This window comes from Tamandua tetradactyla, chromosome 2 (genome assembly GCF_023851605.1).
Source record: "Tamandua tetradactyla isolate mTamTet1 chromosome 2, mTamTet1.pri, whole genome shotgun sequence".
NCBI classification, from domain to species: domain Eukaryota; kingdom Metazoa; phylum Chordata; class Mammalia; order Pilosa; family Myrmecophagidae; genus Tamandua; species Tamandua tetradactyla.
In genome coordinates, this window is record NC_135328.1 from 2,125,996 (window position 1) to 2,142,600 (window position 16,605).

Consider the following 16,605-nt stretch of genomic DNA (forward strand, 5'->3'; position numbering starts at 1 on the left):
CTGGTCCCTCTGGGTTTCAGGATTTATCTGACCTAGGAACCCTCTGGGAATTATAGGTCCCAGGAAAGCAAGTGCAGGGAACCTGTACAGATAGCGTCTCAGAGCCTTGGGTGTTGTTGAGTCAACAGGAGAGATGTTGGTTGGGGTTTAGGAAACCATGGCCATCAGTACCATCTGACTGAAGCTTACGTGAGAGCTGCCCCCAGAATAGCCTCTTGACTCCGTTTGCTCTCTCTCGGCCACTGATGCCTTATTTTATTATACTTCTTTCCCCCTTCTTTTCCCAGAAGGTGCTGATCCCACAGTGCCAGGGCCAGACTCATACCTGGGAGTCACGCCCCACGTTGTCAGGGAGCCTGTCGCCCTGATGTCATGTCCCACGAATGGGGGGGGGGCACTGATGCAAAGAGAGAGAGAACATCTGAGCAACAGCGAGGCTTCCTGGAAGCAACTCTCCAGCCTCGTCATGGGTGGTCTTAGCGTCTCCACTGCAGAAGTGAGTTTCGTAAGGGCAGGCCTCGAAATCCAGGGTTTGGCAGGTTTTCTCAGGCATCCCCAATGGTTGAGAGGGTACCCAGGGCCTCCCAGGGGGAGAGTTTAATAGTTCCACACACACATAAAATATTTTGAATAGAATAGGACCTTTTAGAGAGCTGGTCTAGAGGAGGCCAAACCAGGAGAGGCCTGCATCCGGGTGGCAGGGCCTTAGGAAGAGAGGGCGCTCGGACACAGACTCCGAAGCCAGAAACCAGAAGTGAGGGGACGCCAGGGCGCCGGCACGGGGCCCAGCTCCACCAGCGCGGGGTCCTGCCAACGCCTTGGAAGTCCTGGACTTCCCGCCTCCAAGCCCCAAGCACAACAGCCCTGCCGCTGAAGCCAGCGACGGTGCAATCTGTCGCCTGAGACCACAGCTAGCGCAGCTATTCTCCGCGGGCCTCCGACCCGAGCCAGGGGGTGTGGCCACGGGCGGTGGAGCCACCTCTCCCGAGGCCCAGGCACAAGGGACCCTGCAGCCCAGGGGACACCCCGGACCTGCATGCTGTCAGGACCTGGGGCCGTGCCCCCCGGGGCTGGGTCTGCAGCCCGGAGCTAGTTGCTGATGTTTACTCATCAGGGCATTTCACAGAACATCCGGATTTCTTTCACCTTTTAAGAAACAGGAAGCTCTGAGCACACAGGTCCATGCTACGGGGGCACAGCTGGCCCAAGGCGTGGGGTGGGGGCTGCCCCTCGGGACGCTGGGCCCCCAACTTCCTCCTAGACCTCTGCGGGGGCCCGTCGCCTCCTTCCCGCTCTCCACCCTCGGCAACCAGCGGGGTCTGCAAAACCCCAGTCCAGAAGCAGGGATCTGAACAGACGCGTGCACACGCCCTCACAGCACCACTCATCACAGCTGAAGAGAGAACTGCCCAAGGGGCCGCCGACCCACGAATAAACAAAACGTGGCAGTGGGCTGCTACTCAGCCAGAGAAAGGGGGGAGGTCCCGAAGCACCGGCAACACTGGCGAGCCTTGAAGCTGCGTGCACTCATGCTGAGGGACGTGAGGCAGGCACAAAGGACAGCTATTGTGTGGCCTCACTAGCATGAAATAATTAGAACAAGCAAATCATCGCGTCGGAACCCAGAATGTAGGTTACCAGGGGATGGGGTCAGGGTAGGGAATAGGGTAGGCAAGCTTCAATTCTGCAGTTTCTGTTTGGGGTGATGGAAAATTCTGGCAATTGTGAACACGATTCTTTATTTGTACATGCTTAAAAGGGAAGATGTTAGGTCGTATATATGTTACTACAATACAATAAAATAAAATAATCCCTAGGCCTGTACAAAGTAATCCAGGGACTATAGTTAAAAGTACAATTATAAAAATGTTCTTTCATCAAACCGTAACAAATGTGTCACAGTAAGGCAAGCTGTTAGCAATAAGATGGCATTTGGGAACTCTAATTTATGCATGATTTTTCTGTAAACGTATACCTTCTCCAATTAGAAAAGGAAAACAACCAAACCCCCAAACCCAGGCCAACCCACGTCCCTCCTAGGCTCACAGCCCCTGCAGCTCCGCGCCTGCGACTGAGGGGACGGGCACCGCCCCAGGGCCTCAGCCCAGCCGCGCCTCCCACTGTGCTGCCCTGAGGCCTCAGTCCTGCCCTCCAACCAAGCACCCCTGAAGGTCCTCTTGGCGCCCGCCTCGCCAACTCCAGGGTGTCCTGCCCACCCTGCCTACCCCATCCCCTCCCCCCTTTTCTCTCCCAAACCCGCATCACTTCCCATAGCTGCATATTCGCTTACTCGGTGTCTCCCCGACAAGAGCGTCAATGAAGGAGGAGTCTGTTTTGATCCCACTGTCCTCAGGGCTCAGCACACTGTCCAAAGGGCACAGTTGGCACATTGGACATTTTTCTCGAACAAGGAGTAGTTGGATGGATGGGTGGGTGGGTAGATGGGTGATTGAAGGAATGGATAGGTGGGTGGGTGGATGGTAGGTGAATGGATGGATGGACAGATGGTTGGACGGATGGGTGGGTGGGTAGATGGGTGATTGAAGGAATGGATAGGTGGGTGGGTGGATGGTAGGTGAATGGATGGATGGACAGATGGTTGGACGGATGGGTGGGTGGGTGGATGGAGGAATGGTTGAATGGATGAACGGGAGGTTGTTATGTATTTATGGACAGATGGACAGATAATTGGAGGGACGGATGGTTGAGTAGGTGGGTGGATGGCTGAATGGCTGAATGAATGGATGGGAGGGTGTATGTATTTATGGACAGACAGATGGACAGACAGTTGGAGGGACGGATGGTTGAGTAGGTGGGTGGATGGCTGAATGAATGGATGGGAGGGTGTATGTATTTATGGACAGACAGATGGACAGACAGTTGGAGGGACGGATGGTTGAGTAGGTGGGTGGATGGATGAATGGTTGAATGGATGGATGGGTGGGTAGGTGCATGTATGTATAGACAGATAAACAGACAGTTGGAGGGGTGAATGGTGGGTGGTTAGATGAACGGGTAGATGGACAGATGGACACATGGTTGGAAGGATGGATGGACAGATGGATGGAGGGATGACTGACTGGCTGGCTGGTTTCCAGCTGCAACCACAGCCTGTGGGTTGACATTTCCTGCCTCCCCCCTCTCCACCACCGGCCCCAGGCCTCTGTTACTGACAATGATCAAATGTAATGCTCTAGTTCACCTCCTTGCCAGCCCTGGGTGTGTGGAGTGAGGGGGTCACAGCAGATGCCCGCCACATGGGGACTCCGACCAGGCTGGCTGGGAGTGGAGGGAGAAGGGGGTCTCAGCCTGCACGGGTGGACAGAGGGCTCAGGAGGGGCCATGGCCTTGGGACCCTCACACAGTCTCTGGGCTCGAAGCCCCAGCCCCTGTTGGTGCTGCCCACGGGGCTCTCTGGCCAAGGCAAGAGATCACGGCCCCCTCCCCCAGCAGTCCCATCTGGAGCTGGCTCGGGGGCTTAGCCGGGGGCTGCCTCCATGACTCAGTTTCTCCAGCTGCCCAGAGGGCTGTGCTGAGATAATGCCAACGACAGCCGCTACTGCCGGCCCCTCCCAGAGCTCCGAGGGCACCTGTGGACGGGGAAGCTGCTCTCACGGCAGCAAGTGGAGGAGGAAAAGTGCCTCAGAAGCGGCGGGGTTGGCGGTACGGGGCCAGGAGCTGACCCTGACCCAGCCCAGCGGGTGGGGTCGTGGCCGCAGAAGAGGCAGAGGAAGCAACCAGAGGCCTCAAGGGCTCCCTGGGACTGGGCAGGCCCTGAGTGGCCAAAGCACCTGGGCTCTCCCTCCTGCTCACCCGGCAGGTGCACACCTGCACCTCAGGTTCCCCCCGGGGGAAAGGGGCGAGGAGGCCCCCGCAGGCGGTGCACGCTCACGACATCAGGAGCCTGGCACGTAGCGGGCACTCAGCAGGTGGTGGCTGCATGCCCGGGGGGCACCCGAGGGGCAGGGGGCTCCTCCCGGGCTCACCTGAGCCTGGCCCACCTCACCTGTGACCAGCAGCTCACCTTTGGTTCCTCCCAAGGGGGCTGACCCCCAAGGCCGTACAGGGCTGGGCAGGGGCCACCCCCCTGGCAGCACGTGCATGAGTCTGGGCGGCAGCGGGAGGTGAGGTCCCCCTTTTCAGCAGGTCCCCGCCCGCCGGGGGCTGGATGGCCCTCCATCTCAGGTCCTTCATGCCTCCCCCTTTCTCCCGCAGGCCTTGGGGCCTGTCGGCACACAAAGCCCCCACACCCCGCCCTTCGTTCCCTTGTCCAGTGTGTCTTCATGGTGCAGTGTCCCCATCCCCTGACACATGGGACGCGGGGACAGGGCCATGTCGCAGACTTGGGCTGCATGCCCCACACCCCCTCCTCAGGCTGCAGCCTGGGGCCCCCCCCGCAGCCTCTTGCTAGGAGCAACGTGGTCGGAGCGAGCCCCACACTGCCCCAGACCCAGCGCCCTCGTTCCCTCACCCCCACCTTGCCTGCTGAGGAGGGAACGGCGCAGGGGGGCCGCATGGAGCTCGCACAGGCCTCCTGCCGGCGGCCTTTATTGACAGATGCCACCGCCTGCTGGCCCCCGGAGGGGTCTCGTTCACGGTCCTCACGCCCCCACTGCACAGCAGCTGGCTGGGCTTCCAGGTGGGCCCCCACCTCCAGCCCTCCCTGCGGGCGCCCCACGTGTCCGGCCCCAGGCCCCAAGCTGCAAGGTGGTGGGGGGCTGACCCGCAGCCCCCCAAGACCTCCAGACCCGAGGCAGCGGCCGCAGTTCAGCCCCACGCAGCGCCGGCGTGGCGGACGGGGCTCCCGTGGCCTGCCGTGGGGTGATGAGGCCCGAACAGCCCGGTCCGGCATTCCTGCGCCTCGGGAAGGCCCTGGCGCCTGGGCACAGACGCGGCACTTCGCAGAGGTGGTTTCACGGCTGCCCGCCGCCCCCAAGCCTGGTCTGCAGTTGGACCGTCAGTTCCAGGCTGGCTGGGCAACCTGGGGCGGCCGATGCTCCTCTTTGGGCCTCAGTCTCCTCGTCTCTGAAATGGGGGGAAGCCCCCAGTGCTGAGTGCGTCAAGCCCTGGGCAGGTTAGGCCAGGCCCAGCCCCTCGGCAGTCCTTCCCGCCGACGCCACACTCCGCGGGCAGCGCGGGGACCCGGCCTAGTGGCTGTGGTGGAGGCGGCTGCAGGCACCCTGGGGGCCCAGCCCTGCGCAGACACGGGGCCTGGGACGCAGGTGTCACATCCCAGCTGCTGGCTCGGGCGGGGCTCACGGAGCAGCTGTGTCCTCGGGCTGGGCCTGGGGCTGCGGGGAGCCCGGGCTGGGCTGGGCCGTGTCCCCGCGGGCAGCGGCCTCCAGGGCCTCCAGCCACTGCCGCTGCAGCTCGACCGTCTGGACGCGTAGATAGAGGGGTGGGGCTGGGGCCCGCTGCAGGCGCACCGCGTGCCTGGCGTCGAGCTCCTCCTCGGGCTCGGGGGCGCTCACCGTGCAGCCCGACAGGGGGATGGCGCGGGGTTGCGGGCCGTCCTGCAGCGGAGAGGGGGGTGTGAGTGAGTGGGGGCCATGCTGGCCTCCAGGAACCCCTCCCCGGGGGTGCCCAACACATGGTTGAGATGCCCACTCTGCTGTGGACGGCTGGACGGTCCCTCGGTCAATGGGACCAAGAGCCACCAGGTCTCCAGAGAGGGTGCCGGGGGGTTGTGGGTGTATGGGGTGGGCAAGACCCTCAGCGAGGAGGGAGGGAGGGGGCCCCTGGGGCGGGAGTAGCCCTTTCTTCCTGGCCCCGGACGCCCTGCTGGGGGCTCAGTGGGACCGAGGCCTGGGCTGCAAATGCTGCGCCACCTCCGCCCCTCTGGCATGCACTCCCCTACCTCTGACCCGGGCAGTGGGGCAGGGCAGGGGGGCATTGAGCCGTGCCTAATGGGCTCTGCAGCGCCCGCATCTCCCCCTCCCCACAGCAGGCATGGAGGAAGGAATACACACGGGAAGAGAGGTGCCAGCACTCTGGGACGCCCCCTTCCTCGGCACCTGGGAGGACCCAGGTCAGCAGGGGGTGGAGAGGGGGCGGGGTGGGCACTGGCCTCACCCTCCTGTCTGGCATTCCTGACTGGCTGGGCAGCAGAGGCCGGGGTTGCATGTCCCTGACAACACCCTGTGAGGCAGCCTGGGGTCTGACTGGAGGGGCCAACAGGAGCCCCCCACCCAAAGCCCTGCCTTGGCTCAGGCCCCCCACAGCCCAGCTCGCAGGCTGGGGCCCGGGGTCTCCTGGGCCAGGCAGCATCTGCCCTGGGTTTCTGCGTCCTGGCCTGAGGTTAGGGACAGGAAAGGACAGGTGTTAGGGCATCAGCTGGAAGCCGGGCTTCTGGAAAACACTCTGAGGAACCTGCTCGGCAAGGATCTGGGGGAGGCAGGGATCAGTCTGCTCGCACCCTGGCTATGAGACCGGTGGGTGACCCCGGCCAGACCACCCTGCCTCCCTGCAGAATCTGGCTGTCCCTGCAGACTCTCAGCTCACTCAGCCTCGCCACCACCCAGGGGACAGGGGCTGCTGCGCCCATGTGACAGCTGAGGGTACGGTGGCCCAGAGTCTGGGCTTGGCGAGGCCACCCAGCCTGAACTCAGCCAGCGTGCTGGGGCCCACGCTCACTGCCCCCCCACCAGCTTCTTCCTGGGCCCTGCAGCCGCTCCCTCTGAGGCTCGGGCTGTAGAGGGGAGAGGGGACGCTGCCCCCGGGTACCCCCGGGGCAGGGGTGGGGAAGGGCACACACCTGGCCGAGCCCCTGCACGTGCAGCACCCGTGGGTCCGTCTTGGGGATGGACGCCCACACTGCATCCCAGGCCGCGCCGTCCCACAGCTGCAGGGGGCTGCAGAGCAGGCTCTGTTGGGGGTTCATGGCGGGCAGCTGCTGGGAGACACAGATCACTCGGGCTCAGGGGCAGGGCTGCGTGCAGGACGCAGGCGAGGGAAGAAGCCTTTGCCAGCCTTTGCCCCACCTCCCAAAGGAGTGGCCACGTCCCCCTCCCCAGGGTGGCCTTGAACAGAGCTGACATTAGCTGCCATGGACCTCGTGGGCACAAACGGCATCATGGGCTGTGATGGCAGAGACCCCCACACGTGCGCACATGTGCATGACGGTTTGCAATCAATTGTAGGGTGCTTCAGAGGCTCCCCCAGGGCTCCCTCGGGTCAGTGGGCCCCTCGGTGAGACCCTCCTGTGTCTATCCTGGTCCCGGGAAGCCCACAGCCCTCATGGCTCTGACAGTACGGCAGAGTCTGCCAATGAGGCCACAGAAGGAATGGGGGGGGGGAACGTGTCCTGGGTGCCCCCCCATGCTGCCCGCCCCGCAGGGCCAGGAGCCAGGTCCACCCACCTCTGCATCCTTCCTAGGCTCGGCAGGTTCTTCAGAGCTGGGGCTCTGGGGATCCGCTGACTGTGCCAGGAAACACTCCTTGCAGACACGGCTCTGCCGGCTGTTCTCGGCTCTGAACTCAGAGCACTTCCCACAGATGACCTGGGGACAGGAGAGGCCCTGTGACCCTACCTGGGGACAGGAGAGGCTGGAGGGCCAGGGTGGAGCCAGAGGAAGAGTAAGAGCCCAGGCTAATGCAGAGGGCAAAGCACTTCTCCAGGGGAGGGGCCTGGAGGCAGAGAGCCACCTGGGCAGGTGGATGCCTGCCCCCTGATCCCAGGGTGGGCTGGGGTCTGGGTGCACAGAGAACAGGCTGGAAGGAAACCCACAGGAACGTGGGCGGCAGGCAACACCCACACTGTCATTTCCAGGGAGGCTGAGCAGGTTTCCCTGCATGGAGCGGTGGGGGAGCCGGCAGGTGGGAAACTGATAGCAAAAAAAGGCATACCTGGTTCCCTGAGACCTGAGGTACGGGCCCACCTGCCCCAGCAAGGCCACCTTTCCAGGTGTCATTACCTAGAGCTGCCCATGGACCCACCCCATGTGTGAGGTATGGAGGGAGGGGCCGAGGGTGGGACAGGCTGGGGCTGGCCGCCAGGTGTGGGTAGGGCCAGCTGATGGACATGGGACTGCCACCTAGGGGAGGGGACAGCTGAGTGGTCAGAGGTCCGCAGGCCAGGAGGGGCTTCTAGGGTGGTGACATCTGGGTACCCCCAGGGGCCCAGGACGGTGTGGGGGACACAAAACTATGCAGGAAGTGAGATCCCAGCTGCTCATCTCATGGGTGTTGGAGACCAAAACAAGGCTCTGGGTTCGGAGGCCGGTGATAATGGAACCAGGGGCAGCAGCCAAGGACGGGAGGGATTAGGGCTTGTGGGAAAGGAGCATCGAGGGCACTCCAGGACCCAGCCTGAGAAGGGAGGAGAGGCTTTCTGTAGGAGCCAAGTGTTAAAACAACACCTGCAGAATTTGTTGGAAGCAGCTGGCCTCAGGATGGCGGCAGTAAACTGTGGAGATTGTTAGGTAGAGCAGTCTGGGAGGAAGAGAATGTTTACCCCAAATGGTTATGTTAAGTATGAAGGAAGAGAGCACTGAAAAATAAGTTCTCTGCTCTTTCAAGAAATGCATGCATGCCTTTTGTCACCCTGCAGTATTTAAGTAGGCTCTGGATAAGAATAAAGTTGTCTGAAGTCTGTCTGAAGTAAACTCAAGCTTCAGACCCCCTGAGCCCGTCTGTGTCTTTCTTTCTTTCTTCCTTTTTTTCCTCATCATTCCTTAATATCCTTCGAGCTCCGTTTCAATAGGAAGCGACAGCCTTCTCAGTGATTTAGCCTGAGAGACACGAGGGAGGCTGAAGGCAGGAGAGATTGCACGAGGCCCTAAAGAGTCGTAAGGGGTTAGAACAGAGGGACTTAGGAGGAAGCAAAGGGAAACTGCACCAAAAGTTTCCATTTCTGCTAGCAGTTGGGGTGGGGCAGGGTACTGGGTAAGGAGGGCTGTAATACTCATTGAGGGCGCCACTGGTTCAATTTCCATTCACCCACCCTTCCATACATCCAATCACCCATCTATCTAATCACCCATCCATCCATCCACCTATTCACATATCTATCCATCCTTCCTTACTTTTACCGACCCACCACATCCATCCGTCCATCGACCAGCCCACCCACCCATCCATCCCTCTCATCCGTTTATTGCCTCTCGCCCAGCGTGGTAAGATTTAACCCACCACTCTGGGTTCCGGCTGGCCGGTGTCCTCTGGGGAAATAGCACCATCCTGGCCTCAGGACAGCGCTGTGCTGAGGTCCACTTGCTAATTTATTACTGACTTACAAATACTACATCTAAAAACATCTGAATCGATAGAAATAGGGTAAGATATTGGGTAATTGGAGCTGAAGGGATACAGACTGTGCAACAGGACTGTATACAAAAACTCAGAAATGGACAGCACAATACTACCTAACTGTAATATAATTATGTTAAAACACTGAATGAAGTTGCATGTGAGAATGATAGAGGGAGGAGGGCTGGGGACATAGATGAAATCAGAAAGATAGATGTTAAAGATTGAGATGGTATAATCTAGGAATGACTAGAGTGTATAATAACAGTGAAATGTACAAGGTACAATTTAAAAAATGTTTTTGCATGAGAAAGAACAAAGGAATGTCATTATTGCAGGGTACTGAAAATAGATGGTAATCAATATTTTTAAATGTCACCTTCTGTGTGAGACTAAAGCAAAAAATGTTTATTTGTTACAAAATTAATATTTTGACTAGAGCATTTCCTAATATAACTTATGTAGATAGTTTGATTGAATGCCATAAGTATTTGGAATCTCAGGTAGGACATGAGATTTTGCTGGTTTGTCCAGAGTGATGCCCTGATGAATCCCAGAGTGATTCGATCAGTGAGTGGAAAAGTATCTGCAAAGCCCCCTTTGGGGAGTGGTGATAACGGGGAGAAAGTCAACTTCCCCAAGTTGAATTCTTGATATTCTCACAAACAGTGTGGACAACCAAAGCTATAGGTAGAGCCCCCAGTCTTGGGGTTTGTTCATATAAAACTTAACCCCGCAAAAGATAAGTCAAGTCTACTTAAAATTTAGGCCTAAGAGTCACCCCCAAGAGAGCCTCTTTTGTTGCTCAGATGTGGCCTCTCTCTCCAGCCAACACGATGAGCAGTCTCACCACCCTCGCCCTCTCTACGTGGGACATGACTCCCAGGGGTGTGGACCTTCCTGGCAACGTGGGACAGAGATCTTGGAATGAGCGGAGACTCAGCATCAAGGGATTGAGAAAACCTTCTGGACCAAAAGGGGGAAGAGGGAAATGAGACAAAGTGTCAATGGCTGAGAGATTCCAAACAGAGTGGAGAGGTTATCCTGGAGGTTATTCTTATGCATCAAGTAGATATCACCTTGTTATTCAAGATGTAATGGAGAGGCTGGAGGGAACTGCCTGAAAATTAGAGCTGTGTTCCAGTAGCCATGTTTCTTGAGGATGACTGAATAATGATACAGCTTTCACAATGTGACGGTGTGATTGTGAAAACCTTGTGTCTGATGCTCCTTTTATCTACCTTGTGAACAGATGAGTAGAACATATGGAATAAAAATAAATAATAGGGGGAATAAATGTTAAAATAAATTTGGTTTGAAATGCTAGTGATCAATGAAAGCGAGGGGTAAGGGGTATGGTATGTAAATTTTTTTTTCTGTTTTTGTTTTATTTTTCTGTTGTCTTTTTATGTCTTTTTCTGAATTGATGCAAATGTGTGGGAAATGATCATGATGATGAATATGCAACCATGTGATGATATTGTGAATTGCTGAGTGTATGTGTTGAGAATGTTTGTGCTTCTTGTAATATTTTTTTAATTAATAAAAAAATTAAATAAATAAAAACATCTGAATCAACAGCCTTCCCTTCCTCGGGGATAACTCTGCTTTCAGTATTGAGAGCCCAGTGCGAGGAGAAAGGCCTGGGGGGTGGAGGAGGAGGCATGGAGAGGGTGGGCACTGGGGGCAGGCGGTGGAGGGGCCCACTGGGTGGGCGGGCCTCCAGAAGCCCAGGGACCTCCGGGAGCAGCTGCAGGGTGGGCCACTCATTTGGCGTGAGGCTACTGTCACCCCATCTGACTCAAGAACTGGCCGAGCCACGCTCACCGGGCCTGGGTTCCCAAATCGAGCACTTGTCCAAATGCAACGAGTGTGGGCTGGAAAGCAAAGCCGGCCTGAGTAAGGCCCTCAGTTGAGGCTTTGGGGTGAGCCATTTGCATCAACACAAGAACTCTGACTTCTGCTCATCGGTGAAACGCGTATGCCGGGGGTGGCTAGCAGGGCTGCGTGGCCTTCACCGTGCCTACGAACCCTGGGCAGCGGGCACGCTGGCCACGCTCGGGCATGGCTGCGCAGGGCCACCGGGCCATCAGCAGAAAGCAGGCCGGGCTCTCTTCTGGGCCCCCGTGGGTCTGCGCCCCCAGCGCCATGGCTCCTCCTTCTCCCCGGGACGGTGCCCTCCCGGGCCCCCCAGGCACTCACGGCCCCGCACTGCTTGCAGCGGTGCCTCCTCTTGGTGATGGAGTTGAAGGCCTCGCCGCAGCTCTTGCAGCTCTGCTTTTCCTTGTCGCGCCGGCTTCGGGAGGACGGCTTTCTGGAATCCAGCTGGAAGGAGGCAGGCAGCTGCGGTCAGCTCCCGCAGGCGTGCACCCGGCCCTCGGGGAGCGCGGACGTGGGCAGCGCCACCCCCGCCATCGGGGCGCACCCCCACGCCCCGTCTCTCCCCCGGGGGGCCAAGGGGTCGTTTCGCTTTGAATCTGCCTTTGTGATGGCAGAGGCCGCGCTCAGCAGGGTCCGCGACTGCCGCGCCTGGCACTGGGGGAGTTCGGGAGGCGACTGGTGACCGGAGGAGAAATAGCCGAGCATGATGCGCACGACGGAACGACAGGCTCGGGAGGTTAAGGCGGGAGCTGCCGTGCGGTGCAGATTCCGGGCAACAAAGGAGGGCCAAACGGTGCAGGCGTGGGCCAAGTGAAAGCGAAGGTCCGCCAGGGCCCCCGCCCGCCCCCGAGGCCGCCCCGCGCAGTGGGCGAGGGTCCAGGGTCCAGGTCCCCGACGGAGCGCCCACCCACCCGCGCACCAGCCCGGCTGCAAGCTCCCCTCGGGGAGGGGAGGCGCCACGCCGCGCCCCGCTCCAGGACATTTAAAGACCGCGCCCCGCACCTGCCCTGTGATTGGAGGAGGCCTGTGGACGCGGGCCACGCCCCTACCAGTGATTGGTCTAGGTCTGCCATGTGACCCTGGCCGGCCAATGGGCAGGAGGGAAGGTCTGCTGGGGGCTCTCTAGGACTGATATTTCCTGCATGATAAAAGAGAGGCGTGGAGGGGAAGCCCCTTAGCTGCCCCTCCCCGCCCGGTCCACCCGGGTCTGGAGGGAGCTCGGGCTTGAGCTGCTGCAGCTACTTTGCTACCCGGAGGAGAAGACACAGAGGTTTGTGGGCACATCCCCAGCAACCCAACACCAAGCAGCCCTGAACCCATTTCCTGGGGTATTTATTCCTTTCATAGTTAAAATTAAAAAAATTTTATTTTCAGCTGACACTGTCCATCAGAAAAGACCTGGTTATATATGATCTGCAGAGAGGCAGCCACTAAAATGACACTTTAAAAAACTTAAAGGTCAGGCCACGGTTGCTCAGCACACAACATACTCGCCTGCCATACCGTGGATCCGGGTTTGATTCCTCCTGCCTGCCATGTAAAAAAAAAAAAAAACTGTTTAAAGGTGTCAAGTAAAAAAAATTTTTTTTTTAATACATGGGCAGGCACCGGGAATTGAACCTGGGTCCTCTGGCATGGCAGGCAAGCATTCTTGCCTGCTGAGCCACCGTGGCCCACCCTCAAGTAAAATTTTTAAGGGGCAAAAAAGCAAATTACCAGGTAGCATACAGTAGCATTCAGCTTTTATGCCAATTTAAGAGTACTGATATGCATGGAAAAAGAGGCTGGATAGTTTCCCAGACCCTATACTCAAAGCACAAGAAACACAAGTAAAAACTAGATAAATGGAAAATCCTCAAAACTGAATATTTCTGTCCTTTAAAGAACTTTGTCAAAAAGTGAAAAGGCAGCCTACTCAATGGGAGAAAATACTTGGAAACCACATACCTGATAAGAGTTTGATATCCAGAATATATAAAGAAATCCTACAACTCAGCAATAAAAAGACAAACAACCCAATTAAAAAGAGCAAAAGACATGAGTAGACATTTTCCCAAAGAGGAAATATAAATGGCCAAAAAGCATATGAAAAGATACTCAACATCACTAGCCACTAGGGAAATGCAAACCATCACACACCTACTGGAATGGCTGCTATTAAACAAACAGGAAACTGCAAACGTCGCAGAGGATGTGGAGAAACTGGGACACTTATGCACTGCTGCTGGGAATGTAGAATGGGGCAGCCGCTGTGGAGGGGGTGCTTCCTCAGGAAGCCAAGTATAGAGTTGCCTCATGACTCGGCAATCCCACTACTCGGGATACCCCCAGAAGCTCTGAAAGCCAGGCTCAGACATCTGCACACCCCTGTTCACAGAAGCATTATTCATGTTTGCTGAAAGATGGAAACAACCCAAGTGTCCATCCACAGAGGAATGGATAAACAGAATGTGGTATTTATATACAGTGGGCTATCATGCAGCTGTAAGACAGAAGTTCATCAATTACATTGAGGAAGTTATATTGAGTAAAGTAAGTCTGAAAAAGGACAATTATTGTATGATCATACACATTCAATATTTCAATATTTCACTGATATGAACTAATTAAAATATGTAAACTAATAGACATAAAATGTAGGATATAGAGCTAGGCTAAAGAATGGGGAGCAGCTGCTTAATATGTGTAGAATGTTCGGTTAGGGTGAAGTCAAATGTCTGGACGTGGACACAGGTGACGACAGCACGTTATTGTGAGAATCGCTGCGGCGTGTGAGTGTGGTGCGAGGGGAGCAGAGAGGCAGGTGTGTCACCAGCAGGAAAGCTGGGGTTAAACATGGGAATGTAGAACACAGTGAATCTTGTGGTCGACAATGTCTGTGATTAACAGTACAAATATAAAAAAGTTATTTCATAAACTAGAGCAAGCATATGACACTATCCAAGAAGTTAACAATAGAGGGTAAATGGGGAAAAAATGTACCTATTGCAGACTACAGGACAACAGTCAACAGAAATATTGGATTTTCTTTCATCAACAGTAACAAACGAGCTGCACCAGTGCTAGGGGCCAATGATGGGGGTTGGTGGTGAGGGTCTGGGAGGATGAGGGTTTTCTTTTCTCTCTCTCTCTCCTGGAGGAGTGCCAAGGCTCTGGAACTGCCCCGCGTGCCGGCAAGTGTACACCGTAGATGGGCCCTGTGGTGTGTGAACACCTCTCAGTAAAAGTGCAGTAAGAAAAGGACAGAGACTGGAAGGAAATGCCTCAAAATGTTACTTGGGTTACTTCACAGAAGAGGGATAACATATTTTCTAAACTGTTCCCCACGGACATTTTGTAAAAGAGGAAGAAAACCAACAAACATGTAGGGCCAACAAGCCCACCAGACAGTCTCCCCCAGGGCCCTCTCCCCTCCCCCAGATGCCTTCCCCCCTCCCCCAGAGCCCTCTCCCCTCCCCCAGATGCCTTCCCCCCTCCCCCAGAGCCCTCTCCCCTCCCCTCAGGGCACTCTCCCCTCCCCCAGGGCCCTCTCCCCTCCCCCAGACACCCTCCCCCCTCCCCTCAGGGCCCTCTCTCCTCTCCCTAGGGCACTGTCCCCTCCCCCAGGGCCCTCTCCCCTCCCCCAGACGCCCTCCCCCCACCCCCAGGACCCTCGCAAGGAACAACCCTGTGGCCCAAGGCTGGGTGCTCACCAAGCCTCCTGCCTGAGCCTCAGTTTCCCTGCCTGACTGCGAGGTATGGGCCACCTGCACTGGCTGGGAGAGCCTGGACAAGCCACTCTGCCTCTCCGAGCTCTGGTTTCTTCTATACAACGGGGGCACATCACCCTTCTGCCTCGTGACCTGCATTCCAGCACCTGAAATCCTCACTGGCTCTGCCGAGTTGCTGACTCATGTCCTTTTCAGCTAAATCGCCAGGAAGGCCTCCAGGCTGCAGTGAAATTGCTTCCTGGGCTGTTGGAACTGCATCCCCCCGCCCCCAGCACACCCTAATGCTTCCCCTCTAGGGCTGGGGGTGTCTGCTGGGAGGAGGCCAGGGTGCCCCCGCCTGGCAGGGCCTCTCCCGGCAATTTGTCGTTGGCAGCAGAGAACCCAGTCAATTCAGAACCTAAGAGGCTTGTGAGCAGCGCCCAAGGATAGACTGCATCCCCAGGATGCGGGGGCTAGAACAGCCACGGGAAACACCTCTCTGCACCTCTCACATGCCCAGGTGGGGAAACTGAGGCCTGGAGGCATTATTTAACTCCTTCATGTTGACAATTGAAATGAAATGAAGTCTGAGCTTTGTTTTAAAATATTACAGCAAAATAGAAAGCCTGGGTATAGGCGGGCCGGGCAGGTGGGCAAGAAACCAGAGCACGCAGCTCAAGCTGCTGGGGGCTGGGGGGACTGTGTGGGGACTTGCACCCTCACCTCCCCTTCTGTGCCCTGCCTCCCGGCTTCTCAAACCACCCCCCACAACCCCGTCACCCCAGCACCGAGAAGCAGGGTAGGAGGCCCAGGGCTGCTGGAAACCTCCCCCCAGGAAGGGCAGCTCCAGCTTAGACAAAGGATGGGGGGCCTCCTCCACCATCGGGGAGAGCTTCCTGTGTGCCCACAGCCTGGGGCCTGGAGGGTGGGGGGGGCAGGGCTTTCGTACTCTGAGATTTCTGTGCTTCTGTGGACGGCGACTACACTTGTGCAAAATGGGGAAGGCAGAGAACTTGGCAAGGCCCTCTTGCAAAACTTCCTGAGTTGGGTTTAGTGTCTCTTAGGAAAGAGGAGACTCGGGGGGACTGAAAGACGGAAGTCAGGGCTCAGGCAGTCAGACCATCAGCTCGTGAATGGACTTCCTTCCTTCCCGAGCACACCGGGGGAGGAAGAGACACCATTCTTAGGCATGGCGCATTGCAGCAAAGGTCGCGCCATCTGGTGTCAAAATTAAGACTCATCTTTCAAAGTTACGACTCATCTTTGAATGGTGTGTGCTTTAACAAAAGTTCCCAGGGCTTCCCACACCCTGTGGAGGGGCAACTCCACCCATGCGGACCACCCTGAGCTCGATGGACACAGGCTGAGCACCCTGGATGTCACTAAGTCTGGACTCATGGTTTCTCCTCACAGAGGAAGACCAGGTGAGAGAAACCCAGTCGAGGCCAACGCACGCCGAGGCCCTGGGAGCTGGGGGGCAGCAGGGCTGTGTCAGGGCGGCCTGGGCCCCCCCTGCAGTGGGGACAGAGCCAAGGGGACCCGGCCCCACCCTGAGCTCTAGCACAGGCCCCCACCCCTCACCCAGCCTCCCTGTGCTAGAGGGAACCCTGCTCCAGCGCTCGCTGTTCCCATGGAGAAGGTCCTCTCGCCTCTGTTTTGCATTCCTGGGTCTCCCCCACCCAGACAGCGTGAGCACTCCCTCACGTGCACACACACACACGTGTCCACATACATGCTCTTCCATGTACACACACGTACACATACATACTTTTCCACATGCGCACACACA

At 57.2% G+C, this 16,605-nt stretch overlaps 1 protein-coding gene across 4 annotated transcripts in view; it reads right to left on the reverse strand.

The window, feature by feature from the left end:
- Positions 1-1,723: 1,723 nt before the first annotated feature.
- FGD3 (FYVE, RhoGEF and PH domain containing 3) overlaps positions 1,724-16,605 on the reverse strand; it is a 59,278-nt gene continuing 44,396 nt past the window's right edge. For 3 of the 4 annotated variants that reach the window (XM_077138697.1, XM_077138699.1, XM_077138696.1), the window contains exons 15-18: positions 11,449-11,571; positions 7,359-7,499; positions 6,755-6,892; positions 1,724-5,513 (exon numbers count right to left, since the gene is read on the reverse strand). In XM_077138697.1, coding sequence (XP_076994812.1) covers positions 5,256-5,513; positions 6,755-6,892; positions 7,359-7,499; positions 11,449-11,571 — 660 coding nt within the window. In that variant the 3' untranslated portion in view covers positions 1,724-5,255. The remainder of the gene's footprint in view (positions 5,514-6,754; positions 6,893-7,358; positions 7,500-11,448; positions 11,572-16,605) is intronic. The other variant, XM_077138698.1, reaches the window with a different exon arrangement.